Raw genomic sequence first — 13831 nt, forward strand, 5'->3', positions numbered from 1 at the left:
CATTATAGGTCCACAGATGGCTCCCTCCACCCACAAGGAATAAATTCTGCCTCAATTAAAATCCCAAGATACCAATCGTTCCCCATTCAGGTGCTCAGACCATGAGAAGAATGGGTTCCCAAGGTCTCTGAAAGGGACGTGGAGGATGGGGGAGGTAAGGAGCAGGAACTGACCACTTGGAGACTAAATTTCCAGTGTGGGCCCCCGCTAGGGATGCATCTTTGAACTTGGAACAGAAACAGCCTAAAAACAGCCTGCTGTTTCCAGCCCCGAATCTAATGGACCTGCCGCCCCTAGGCTACCCCAGCTATTAATGCACAGTGACGGCTGAATTTAACTGCTTTTCACTCCAGCTCAGCGCCAAGCCTGAGTAGAAATAATCCTTTTATCTCCCAATAAAGGAGAATTACCGGCATTTTGCAGCTCAGCTCTCTTTGAAGAGCCATCTTTAGAAGCTGGAGGCTTCACATTTCCTAGAGTGGTCAGATTAAAGACGCTTTTCATTGATCTCATTGGGAGATCGAAGGGCCAGTAGTTGATTATATTGTCACCCAGCTGCCCTGTGGAAACTACTGCAAGTTTCCATTTTAAACAGATTCCAGAGCACAAATGTCATTCTTGAAAACTTTTCTGAAAAACCAAGTCTTCAGGGCCATACTGTTTAGGAACCAGCTGTTACTCCTGCAAATGGGGATACTTTGAAAGGATGTAATTTGATCTGCAGTCTTTTTTACTTGCCTTCCATGGGTATAATCCCACTCTGATAATTTTTTGATGTATATAATTCCTATATGCAGATAACAACATTGTATAATAGACTATCTAAATGTAGTAATACCTTCTGTTCACTTCCATAAAGGCAGCTTATATTTCTCCTGAAATACTGTTAAAATCTCATTCATCCCAATAAGGGAATTGACATTCTCAGCATGGGGCTTGGCATCTTGAATACATTATTTTATTTTAATCCTCAAAATGACTCTGTGAGTTTGATGTTTTACACCTTGTTTTTTGAATTGGGAAACTGAGGCTGGGAATGGTAGGCAATTTGCCTAAGGTACACAGCTAGTAGTTGGTAGAGTGGAGGGTGTATTCAGGTCTGACCCTGAAGCCTGTATCCTTCACAAGATGCCACCTTGGAAATCAGGGTTTTTCAACTTTGGCACTATCCGTGTTTTGCACTGGATAATTCTTTTTCGTGGGGGGTCCTGTGCATTGAAGGATGTTTAGCAGCATTTCTGGTCTCTACCCACTAGATGCCAGCAGCACCCCCTCCCTCTCACTGTGACAAACAAAAATATGTCCGGACATTGCCAAATGTAACCCCAGGGGGCAATATTGCCCCCAGTTGAGAACCAGTGCTATAAATGCTTCTGAAGCATTTGCTTCCTTACACCACTAAAGTTTTGTGGTTCTGTGAAATGCATACAATAATGTGAAGGCCCTAATAGTGCCTTAGAGTGGCCATACAGTATATACATTAAGAAATAAAAAATCAATTACAATTAGCATTTCAGCTCATTGCACATAAAAAGCCCCTATTCCTATTATTCCTGATAACAGTTTGTCCTCTCCAATGGCTAAATGTTCACACTGTGAAAACACTCAGAAGCTTCAATGGCTTGCTGCTGCCTCAGAAATTCAGCCCAAACTCCTCACAAAGACGTTCAAGGTCTTCCCACTTTGGCCTCAGTTCTCCTCCTCACCCTCAAGCCCAACGCCCATGCAGGCTCCAGCCAAGCAAGATGCTTCACCGTGGTCCAAACACATCCTACATTTTCTTGTTTCCGTGTCTTGGCTGAGGACGTTCCCTATGAATCACATGTCTTTCTCAATCCCATGCCCACACCCCTACCTCCACCTGTGGAATCTCTGCATCTCCCCAGCATAGCAGTGGTGGGATGGCTCTCTTCTCTGTTCGTAGTTGGTTTGCGTCTCTCTCATCTCACCCAGACTTGTGAAGAATGTGTGATCTTTCCTGCTGGATTGAAAGTTCCTAGAGAACAGGAACTCCATTTTAGCCTATTTTGTTCAGTCCTTATCTCTTAGCAGATGGATCTTTGTGGGACTGAGCCGGATAGGATTGGAGAGGGGACAGAATAAATAGTGCAAAGTTAAACTTCAGACCAGTTTCCATGGGGATTAAAATACATTTCAAATGTGAAATTCAAACAATGTAGTGAGGACAAGCGAGCACAGCAGTTGGCCTCTAGTGTACAACCTCCTTGCCCCATATGACTTAGGTGCCCTGAGTGGGCCTCTGATCTGGGTGACTACTAGGGTTGTGCCCATTGAGCCCTAATCAATGGCACTTGGCTGAGGGTACGTGGGGCTGGCATCCCGTCCGTGCTTCCCTCACTGAGGATGAGCCCTGGGGCAGGTCCGCACACAGCCAGAGGGAGGGCACCTTTTCCCAATTTTCACAAAGGAGCCATATTGCCTGGCAGAAGCCCTGCCAGGAAAACCTCTTCCACAGCATCCAACAACTCCATCCCCAAATTTACCATCTAACCACTCCTTTTACTAAGAGCTATTGCACTGAATTCTGCCCATCCTAGTCAACTTTTATTTTACCACTACTTCCTAACTAGAGAGAGGTTTATATTAATTCTTTCAGCAAATATTTATTAATCACTCACTAAATTTAGAGGATACATGATTGAAGAAAACAAAGTCCCTGACTCCATCAAGCTTATATTGTAGTGGATTATTATATTTACCTTTCATGTGTTTACTATCAAACAACAGCCCACATAGGATTAAAGTTATATCCACGCTACTATTTGGGACAGGATGTTTTTTAATATCCCTGGCTTGAGTTTTTTTTGAGAGCGGAGTTTCTGAGTTAGATGAATGAGTTAGTCTGGGGTAACCATTCTAAGAAAATGGCTTTGCCCTAGGCTGCTCAAGCAACCAGATGGGTGTCTCAGCATCACCCTCTGTGATCACATGGCTAATTCCATCTTTGGCTGATTCAGGGCATTCAACCAAGCCTCTTCAGAGAGTTTGGATGTCCCAATGCATTTGCATTTTATATTAAGCTGCAAACTGAGCAGTTTTCAGCATCCAGCCCAGAGCCAGCTTTACTCTAAAAATGTCCGAGGCAGTCCTCCTGGGCATAGGTGAGCAAGATATAAGTGGTCCCATGACAGTTGGGGGTCTAACCTGAGATGTTCCCATTGGCAGAAACAGCACCACATTTTACCGTTCCCTTTTTGTATCTACAGGTGGAAAGCTGTGCACCAGCTACAACCGAGGGCTCATCTCAAAGGCAAAAATCAAGGCCATCAAGTATAGCATCATCATCATTCTTGGTAAGCAACATTCCTCCTTGTGTTGCAGAAAACATTCCAAAGGCAAACTTGTACCCAGAACCTGGTGGTAGAGAGCCCACACAAGAAAGGAATTTCTCTACGGGCACTTCTACCTTGGTCTGATTGGAGAAGAATGTGTGGAACTTATAAGTCCAACTGTGGCTCCTTCAAGAGACCACATTTGGTTCCTAATATCTCTATGAATATAGTTACCCACCAAGGCCATGGGGTGGACAATTTGGAGAAAATCTGATTAGGACATAACTAGCTGAAACTGATGCTAGCCATCACCCAGTTGACTCATTTGCTTTCCTTAAGACATACTCTCCCCCAGGGCTGAAGTTCATGAGCAAAAGGAAAACAGAAGTGGCGTTTCATTTCTTTTGGATGTTTAGTTTCAAGGTCACTACAAATCCCTCCCTAATAGCCGCTTTATCTTCTCTCCCACCCTCCTGTCTTCTTCCCTTTGCTTTTCCTTTCTCCCTACTCTTAAGACCCATAAAGTCGTCTCATCTTAGGGGGAAAAAAAGGTGTTTCCAGAGCACCTAATATGTGTCAGATTGGTGTGTGTTCTTTGTTATTCTCAAAACTTCCTCTCTCTTATACTATCTTAGCTAATGACCTTGCTTTGTATTTCACTAAGAAAATACTACAACAGAATAGAACTTCCTCATTCTGCCACCTTCACACCCATCAACCTATCTGCATCTCTACCACATGCTCTGTCTTTTCTCCTATTACTATGGATAAACTAGCACTGCTTGTTTCTAAGTCCAGAATGTTTGCTGGAGCCGTGAATGCCCATTCCTCTCTGCCTACTCAAGAATTTTGCTCCTCTAGTTATCTCCTTTCCCCAACAAATGTCGCCCTTGACTGGATCATATGCACATAAACATATTATTACATCTCCCTTGATGAACTCTCTGGTAACAGACCCACTTCACCACTCTCTTTTCCAGCACATCTCCTCCACTTTTCACCTCTTCTTCTCTGGAGCCTATTTCTATTAGCTTTCTTTCCTATTACTCCAGTAAAACCACCCTTATCAAGATCATACAACCTCCAAAATGCCAAAAGTCAGTTCTTGGTATTCCTCTTGACTTTGATTAGTCCCTCCTTCTTAGAACACTTCCTTTGTTTAGAAATTATATCTATGATTTCTACTTGAGATCTCTATTTGTATTTCTAATAAGCTTATATACTCAATACGTCAAACCAGAAGTCTTAGCATGTTCTCCTACTCCCTGTGAAGTAACTCTTGCCATGTTGTCTCCATTTCAGTAAATGACACCATATTTCACCAAGGTTCCACACCAAAAACCTAAGGATCATCTGTCTGTCATTATTTTATTTCTCTCACATCCCATGTATCTAGTTCACCAGCAAAGCCTGGAAGCTCTACCTACAAAACAGATCTCAAATCTAATCATTTCTCACCATCTGTACAACTACTCTCTTGGTCAAAGTTTCCACCAACTTCTGCCTGGAACATTACAACTCGTCTTCTCTTATTCCTTTTCTGCAAAACAGCCAATGTGATCTTTTAAAAATGTAAATCTGATAGTATCACTACCCTGCAAACCCACCTACGGCTTCCCATTATATTGGGAATACAATCCTACCTTTTTAGCATGTCTTACAAGGCCTGTGAGGTCTGTCCCCCAGCCAAGCCTCTAGCCTCATTCCACTGCTCTCCTCCTTGGTTATTCTGTACCAGTTGTACTGGTCTTCTTGCTATTTCTTCAAAATGTCCACTTGTTCACACCTCAGGGAGCTTACACTTTCCCCCACCCGGAATGCTCTGACTTCAGGTGGTGGCATGGCTTACATGGCTTACTCTCTCACATCATTTTGTTTTCCAACAATACCACTTCGTCAGAATGGCCTCCTTGACAATTCTTAAATAGCCCTCTTGTAGTCTTTACCTTATTTTTCTTCATATTCCTACTTCTACCTGACATTATAGGATATCTATTGATTTGCCTATATCTGTCTCCCCTGCTGGAGTAATAAATCCGTGAGAGCAATGACTTTTGCTTTTGTGTTCCTTACATTATTATCACCAAGCCCTTGAATAGGGTCACACACACGAGGTGCTTAATTAATAGCTGTTAAATGAATCGATGAATGAGAATATGCAAAAAGAAAAGGTATTTGTGCTATTCCTTTTACTTTAGCTCAAATACTGCCCCTCCCTACCCATCTTGCGGCTCTTGGGAGCTCTGAGAAAGCATAGATGTCATGTTAGCTGCGTGTCAAATCGCCAAAGCAGTCAATTTCACCTTTCTAAAACGCGACTGAAAAATGCCAAACAGACCTCATGCAGTGTGACTCAGCCAGCAGAATATAGACACAAAACAACACTGCAGGCAGACCTGGGGATAAAGCACATGCCACCCACCAGGGCTCACAATCCTTTCCTAGAGACTTCTGAAGTAGATCAAAGACTCCCTAGCCTTCCCAGATGATCTGAAGCACAGATACACGTCCCCTGGATGTTGAGTCAGGAAATGTATCTTATACGTGTGTTCCTGAGCCAACACAGCCCTTTGTCACCAGGAACCAGATGCCCAGGCCCTGGGGGTCCTTTAGTCAGACAGCAGGGATGCCCATCAGAGGGTCAGCCAGTATCAACAGCCTAATCAGACCAAAAGGGCCCTTTCTATAACAAATATTTTATAATGCCCTTTTATCATCCTGAAATGAAATGTATACATAATACTATCTACCTAACGTAATTCTTAAAAGATCAATATACTGCCTAAAAGGAGGAATATAAAAAGGAGGAATAGAAAGAAAATAATTTATAATAAGACAATACAGATTCCAATAGGTAAAGAATTGGACACAGCTGTACTGGAAAACTAATGAAGTAGTCAGATACTTACGCCTAGACATAGAAACAGCTACAGTTTATGTCTGTTTTCATGCAGACAAAAAACATACAAGCAGTATTGCTATCAGTGATTGATTTTCTGCGCAAGTAAACAAACCCTGGTAAAGTTTCAAGTTAAACAAAGTACTCTTTCCTCCATTTGCAAGAGAATTGCATTTCCAGAAGATCCAGTATGTATTAAAAATATTTGTGTTCATATATATAACAGAGTTAGATTTAAACTGGGGGTAATTATAAACAGAGTTCTCTGCTCCGTAAATATCCAGTTGGGCATTCCAAAGATGTATGGGACACAGGTGGGACTGGCCGCACCATGCAGGATGCCTGGTATTCCCGGGAAAACCAGAACCCCTCCCGACCCCACACACACAAATACACAAACACACACATTTTCCAAATGCCCCCAAAAGGCAATTTTGCCCCTCCATGCCCCAGAACCACTATTCTGGGCCAATGCCAGGTTAACCACCAGAGCCCAGAACATTCAGTGGTCTTTGTGTTTGAATCGCTCCCCTTTACTACATTTCCAAAATCCGGAGAAAAAAACATGTGTCGCTCAAACAGTTGTGGAGGAAAGTTGGCCCCTGCAGGCAGATGGCCAAGGAAGCCTGACTTCTCTGAGGAAAAGTCCTGTGGGTGAGAAGGAGGGTGGAAAGGATGTGGCGGGAAAGTAGGAGAGCGCATGTGCATGTCCAGTCAGCCCCGAGAATGTTTACCTCTGTGGATGTGGGTATTCGTCTGGGTTCTCCAGAGAAATAGGAGACAGATGTATATGTAAAGAGATTTATCCTAAGGAATGGGCTCACATGGTTATGAAACTGAGAAACAGTTTCAAAAGTATGAAACAGGCCCGGGAGAGCCGATGGTGTAATTGCAGTCCGAGTCCAAGTCTGAAGGCAGGAGAAGACCAATGTCCCAGCTAGAAGACAGCCAAGCAGAGAGAGCGAATCCTCTCTCACCCAGCTTTTTTTGTTCTATTCAAGCCTTCAGTGGATTGAATGAGGTTCACCCACATTGGCGAGGACAATTAGCTTTTCTTAGTCTACCAATTCAAGTGTTAATCTCACCCAGAAACGCCCTCATAGAAACACCCAGAAATAATGTTTAACCAAATATCTGGGCACTCCATGACCCAGTTAAGGTGACACATAAAATTAACCATCACACTCTGGATCTCCATTTTCCACCCTTTTTCTCTGAGGATTTGGAGTTAAACAGAATCAGGTCTCACAGACATCCATTGATTTGGAGTTCTGGAGTGGCTGACTCAGAAATGGAAAAGAAAATTGAGAACATTGTGGTTAAGCCAGGCTGTGCTTTGAAAACATTAGGCACCACCCTTTTCTCTTGCCATACCCTAAAAGCAGGAGTCACTATCTGGTCAAAATGCTTCGTGTTCTTTTGTCTTTTCCCATAGAGTCTCCAAAGACTTTTGCTGGTTTTCTTCTGCACTGTGTGGGATGAGAAGCTAAGGCCACACCAAGCGGTTCCCAGCTTTCAATGGAGAGTCACAACAGCAGTCAAATCTGACCCTCCCTTTACAGTTAGCAAAGCTCCAGAGAATGTAGTCAATTTTAGAAATGTATCTGTGGGATGTGTACATATGTATGTGTGTGTATATGTATGTGTTTAAGTAAATATGACATTAATGTTAACACACGATATTAATGTTCTAAATATTTCTGAGATCCCAGGTACTAAGGAATCTCTTGGTTGAAGCTCCAATCAGGGCTGACCCAGAGGGACCCCTGGGCTACGACCCACTATGGTGCTAATGGTTCTCTTCTCCTCAGCCTTCGTCTGCTGTTGGAGTCCATACTTCCTCTTTGACATTTTGGACAACTTCAGCCTCCTTCCAGACACCAAGGAGCGTTTCTATGCCTCTGTGATCATTCAGAACCTGCCAGCATTGAACAGCGCCATCAACCCCCTCATCTACTGTGTCTTCAGCAGCTCCATCTGTTTCCCCTGCAGGTAAGGGGTGTTCCCGCCTGGGTCAGACATGCTGATGGCCACTGCACCGCATCCTACATGTGTCTTCCTCATTCCAGAGCTCCCAGCAGGTTATAGATGAGACGCTTGAGGGTCAGAAATGTCCCGCCAGTGTGACAAATTCAAACCCAGGCCCATGCTCTTTCTCCTATACCCCAGCACCTCCTATAGCAACCATCTTAATCAGATCACATATAGAATAACTTTCTTTTGCTCAGAGCTTCTCCACATGAATTGCCTCAATATAATGCTGTGGAGATGGCAGGACACAGAGCATTATTACCATTTTACAGGTAAACAAATTAAGGCTCACAAGGTTAAGTGACATTATTGAGGTTATATGAATAATTAGTGGCAGAGCTGAAATTAGATCCCTCGCACACCTACGCAGTCATTTTGCTGTTTTTCAGCTGTTTTCCTACAAAAGCTAGAGGGACTAAGTGGAGAAGTCCATAGGAGAAAGAATAGCAGAATGGTTTAAGGCTTGGGTTTGATGCCAGTGACCGAGGTCCAAATCCTGCCATTGCTGATTCATAGCTACATGTGACCTTGAGCAAGTTATTTAACTTCCATAAACCTCAGTTTCCTCACCTGTAAAATGGGGCTAATAGCAGTGCCTACCTCTTGGCCAGTGATGTCTCTGTCCATTGCGGTCTGGTGCTGACCAGTGGTAAGGAGGGCTGTGAGTGCTGGGGAAGAAAGATGGGGGGTATTACGTGTCAAGTGCTTAGCACAGTGTCTGATCCTTAATATATTCTCCATAACTATTATCTCTTAACATCTCTATTTCCCTTTTCATCAGGTTGAATTATTTTCCCTTCCTGTTTTATTCTTTCTTTAGGGAGCAAAAATCACAGGATTCCAGAATGACATACCGGGAGAGAACTGAGAGGCACGAGATGCAGGTTCTGTCCAAGCCAGAATTCATCTAGGCGCTGGGGCAGTGGTAGTGCTAGGCTGAACCCCATCAGCTCTCCTGGGTCCTTGTCACCACCTTGGGCATGTGCATGGAGCCTGAGCCGACTTCTCCTCCTTGCTCCTTTCTTTACTTGGGAGATGCACAAGGCAAATATCCTAATGAATGTGTGTCGCCTTCGTTAGCAAGTATCGGCCAATATGAAGTCACCAACTATTCATGCCAGCCAGGAAATATGCCCCCTCCTTCCTCACCACTCCCAGCCCTCCTTCCCACCGGTCAGCACCAGAATCCAATGGACAGAGACATCACTGGCCCAGAGTCCAGGCTTGGGCAAGCATAGAGGACTAAAGAAGCATGGTTGTATATCAGTATTCTAATTACAATTTAAGAAGTAAATGAAAGACTTACCGAGGTCTAGATTTTCACCCCATTTTTGGATTGGAGGTTCAGTAGTTGTAGCCAAAAAGATGTTTTGTCCTTGAAATACCAACAAATTCATTTCCAGGCATTGGCACTTTGCATCTCCTCTGCAGATGGCCTTGGTTTGCAGATGGGTACATTGGCAACAGCCAACCTCACAGTCCTATTGTATCAACAAATGATTTGTGGAACAAGCACAACAGCTGGCCCTCCAGAGCAAGGTCAAAATTGAGGGGAACATTCTCTGATAGGAAAAGAAATAGTGCTAAAAGTCATGGGCCCCAGACCTCCAGTCTCTGAGAGTTGGGACCCGGGTCTCATATGTCTCTAAGGCTTTGAAGGCTCCTCTCTTTGCATTCAACATTTGGGCCACTCTGGGCACCATTGTCACACCTCAGGGACACTCCTTCCCCTTTGAACTCTCCTAACCCTCTCTTTAGCTGGGAGCTGAATTCCTGTGGCTTTTCCAGGCATGATGCTTCTGTAAGCTCTTTATCATTTTTGCATGTCGCAGCCCTTGTCTATCTAACACCTCAGCCGGGAAGCGCTAGTGGGCTTATTTTGACAAGTCTGGAGTTTGGTATTTATAAGCATAATCCAAGTGAAATATGACTAAATGTTTTCTAGTCAATTTTTACCATTGGATTTTTCCATAAGTGGAAATGTAATAATTTAATTTGATTATATATACATCCCCACCCACGGCTCTGGGATGTGCCTGAGCTCCTTATTTTTAGCCTCACATACATTCTTGACATTAAAATCTCCTTGGCAAAATCTTCCTTCCCAGAATTATTCTGAGCTTAAATCTTTGTGGGTTTTTTTTTGGTTTTTTTTTTGGCCTACTGCTAGTGGAGTCATTAGAATGTGCAGTATATTTTAATAGCACTCCATTTCTCATTATGGTGTTAACACAGAGACGACACGTTTAAGGTCATAGTGGCATTTTTTCCATAAACTCTCTTTTCAATTCCATCTGACCTTAAGGAAAGTCTCTCTCTAGGCAGAAGTTAGACTCCTCAGTCACCATCACTCTGAGAATTATTCTCTGAATTTGAGGAGGCTGAATAATCTAGTTTTATGTCTACACAACAATTTTGAAGGCTGCCTCCCTCTCTGTCCAATCACAGCAGTCCTGGAAGCTTTGAGTGGTTGAGAAGTACTTTTCAACATTTCACTTTAAATCAAGATGTGCCACAAAAGACCCACAGAATCATTGCTAAAATAGCTGCCGGCATGGGAGCCAATTAACAGCAAAATCTGGCGGGTGTCCTAGATGGCAAAACAGGAGGCCTGGGTTCTCTTGACAGATGCTTTCAATCTCTGTCAAGTTCTGGTCTGCAAAAGACATTACATGCCTACCTCATCCACCAATAGATTCTGAAAGTTAAAGAAAGAGTCGAGTGAGGGGCTTTGTGCTCTTTAAAAACTGTGAATGTGGTTTTGTAGTTGTTGGAATGCTGTGTCTATCATTCCCCAAGAAGGCTGGAGATCAGTAAAAGAATGGTACAGGTTGCTGCAGAATAAGCTGCCATTAAAGTGAAACTTGCTTTACAGTGGTGTGGATTCTGGAATCCTCATTTCCATGTATTTGCTGAGCTTGGGGAAACATGATTTAAACATAGTGAGAATGCTGGTAATTACCAGTCTTACGACTTTGGACAAATCATTTAATGTCTCTGGGCATCAATTGTCTCATCTGTAAGATAGGAACAGAATAAGGCTGGAGCAGAGAATCTTGTGAGTTCTTTACAGATGCAGTTCTGAGATTGAAATGGCTTAAACTGCATCCAGAGAGTCGGAGCTTCTGGAATTCTTTCCCCAGGGAACCAGTGACTCAGTGACTCAACGCTGAGTCATTTGTCCTTTAGAAGGTGTAACTTCCCCATCTATCACTACCAAGTCAGAGAAACGTCATTTCCCAATTAAGAAATATGGTTGGAGCTCTTGGAGAAAATGAAAAGTTTACTGTTGTGATGTCACTGTTTGTAGCCTTGGAAGCCAAGTGGGGTCAGAGAAGTCAACAGGATGCTATGTAAAATAAAGACCCTTACTTACCACACCAAGATGTTGGAGGAGGTCTGTGGTTACCTAGCTCCAGGTACATGTGAAAATTTCAGATAACAAGAGTAGGTGTGCTTAATATATTTAACCTCACTGTAGAAAAAAACATCTGTACTTTACTGAACTAGATTAAATATGAATGGTAAAAATTTCTCTACTTTCAGGGCTTGTGTGAAGCACAATTTAATTGAAGTTTAATTTCACCAAGCAACGTTTCCCACCTTTTTCCCTAGAAAGTGGTAACACCTTTTTAATGGCTTTAATTTGTGATTAATCATGAGGAAAAAAGTATCCCTTTTAAACCAAACAAACACGCAGCTTGAACTTTCTTCCTCACTTCATTTGGACAACTCTGTTTACACATATACAGAAATGACTTTGCTCTTCATCCAGTATGCACAGTGTGGAAAGGGACCAAAACCTGGGTCTGCTGAAGAAACAGGAAAACAAAACTATTTTTAGCAGGAAATAAAGTGATTCTGCTCTTCTAGAATCATCCTAGGTGAGCTACAGCCATGCTGGCAACTACAGTTCTTTTATCATCATTTGAATATACGTCATTTTGTATGCAGATTTACCAATGTTCTCTGCAGCTTTTCAATTGCATTTGATTGAAAGGAGATGACCCTAACTGTTTAGGCGCCAACCTCCTTGCTTTTGGAAACATGAAAATCCATGCCTCATTTCTCTGCAATTGCATTTTAAGGATGCATTATCCACAACAGGGCTAGTCCAGTTAACATTTGAAAAGTGCAATTCTATGCTTATAGCATATTAAAGTGGCTGGAGACTTGGGTCATTTAGACTCATGGTTTTCAGACTGCATGGGGAGCCCCTAAGAAGTTCCAAGGAAGTGACTCAGTATTAATATTCATACACACAACAATAGCATATAAGTGTAGAGGAAAGTAAATGTAGTCAAATTGTTTAAAGGTCTTTGAATTACCTGGGATGAGGGTAGAATATAGGCTACCATTAGACATTGGTACACCAAAAATTGTTAGTGCAATTGAGTCAACTTAGGCTCCTAGCACCCTGTAGAGCTGAACTCTGCCCTGTCTTTTTCCACCCTCCTCTCACCTCTGTCACTGTATCAGACAACGCTCTGCTGCTATTCATAGGATTTTCATGGTCAATTTTTTCAGAAGCGTGTGGTCAGGCTCTTCTTCCCAGTGTGTCTTAGTTTGGAAGCTCTGCTGAAACCTGTCCACCACAGATGACCCTGCTCGTATTTGAAATACAGTAGCATAGCTTTCAGCATCACAGCAACATGCAGCCACCACAGTATGACAACCAACAGCTGGGTGGTGTGGATCCCTGACTGGGAATGAACCCAGCCCCTGGTGGTGAGAGTACCAAATCTTAACCACTAGACCACCAGGGCTGGTTACACCAAGAATGCATGTTATAATTTCAAGAATGCGTGCTGTAATCACTAAAATAATAGAAATGAGGACGTATATAACTTCCAACTAAAAGAGAAGAAAAACTGAATGATAAAATCACTCAAGCAGTCCAAAAGAAGGCAGGAAAGAAGGAAACAAGAATGTGAATGGCTGGGACAAACAGAAAGCACATAAGAAGATGGTGGGTTCTTTACCCAACGACGTCAGTGCCTGTAATAAATGCAAGCGGATTAAATGGCCCAGTTAACAATCAAAGATTGTCAGACAGGACTTTTTCAAAAAAGAACTATCTGTTGTTTAGACAAGACATGCCTAAAACACAAGGGTACAGAAAGTTTGCAAGTGAAAGAATAAACCAAGGCATTCTGTGGGAATAGTACCAAAAGAAAGCCAATGAAACTATGCTAATAAAGGCTAAATAAATTTAAGGCAAAATCATCAGTAGGGTTAAACAGGGACACTTCGAAGGATAAATGTTTTAGTTCAATAACATGATATAATAATTCTAAATTTCTATACATTTATCAACATGACCTCAAAATATATATTTTAAAACATTACCAAATGTATTTACAAAACAAATACACAGCCATAGTGGGGAATTTTATCACACTTAATTCCAGAAATTGAAGCAGACAAAAACTAGGAATGATCTGGATAGTTTGAACAACGTGAATAGCACAGGTAGAGCACTTTACACTACTACTCCAGGATAATCAGTCTTTTCCAGCACATGTGACACTATTACAAAAGTCAACCATATGCAGAGCCGTAAAACAAGCTTCAAAACTTTCAAAAGATTGAGCTCGTGCAGTCTAGT

At 42.5% G+C, this 13831-nt stretch overlaps 1 protein-coding gene across 2 annotated transcripts in view; it reads left to right on the top strand.

Moving 5' to 3' along the window:
• Positions 1-9134, top strand: part of NPSR1 (neuropeptide S receptor 1) — a 159965-nt gene extending 150831 nt beyond the window's left edge. For both annotated transcript variants that reach the window (XM_058569063.1, XM_058569073.1), the window contains 3 exons: positions 3228-3314; positions 8004-8184; positions 9044-9134. In XM_058569063.1, the coding sequence (XP_058425046.1) occupies positions 3228-3314; positions 8004-8184; positions 9044-9134 (359 nt within the window). The remainder of the gene's footprint in view (positions 1-3227; positions 3315-8003; positions 8185-9043) is intronic.
• Positions 9135-13831: the final 4697 nt, after the last annotated feature.

Source organism: Diceros bicornis, chromosome 3, assembly GCF_020826845.1.
Source record: "Diceros bicornis minor isolate mBicDic1 chromosome 3, mDicBic1.mat.cur, whole genome shotgun sequence".
Lineage (NCBI taxonomy): Eukaryota > Metazoa > Chordata > Mammalia > Perissodactyla > Rhinocerotidae > Diceros > Diceros bicornis.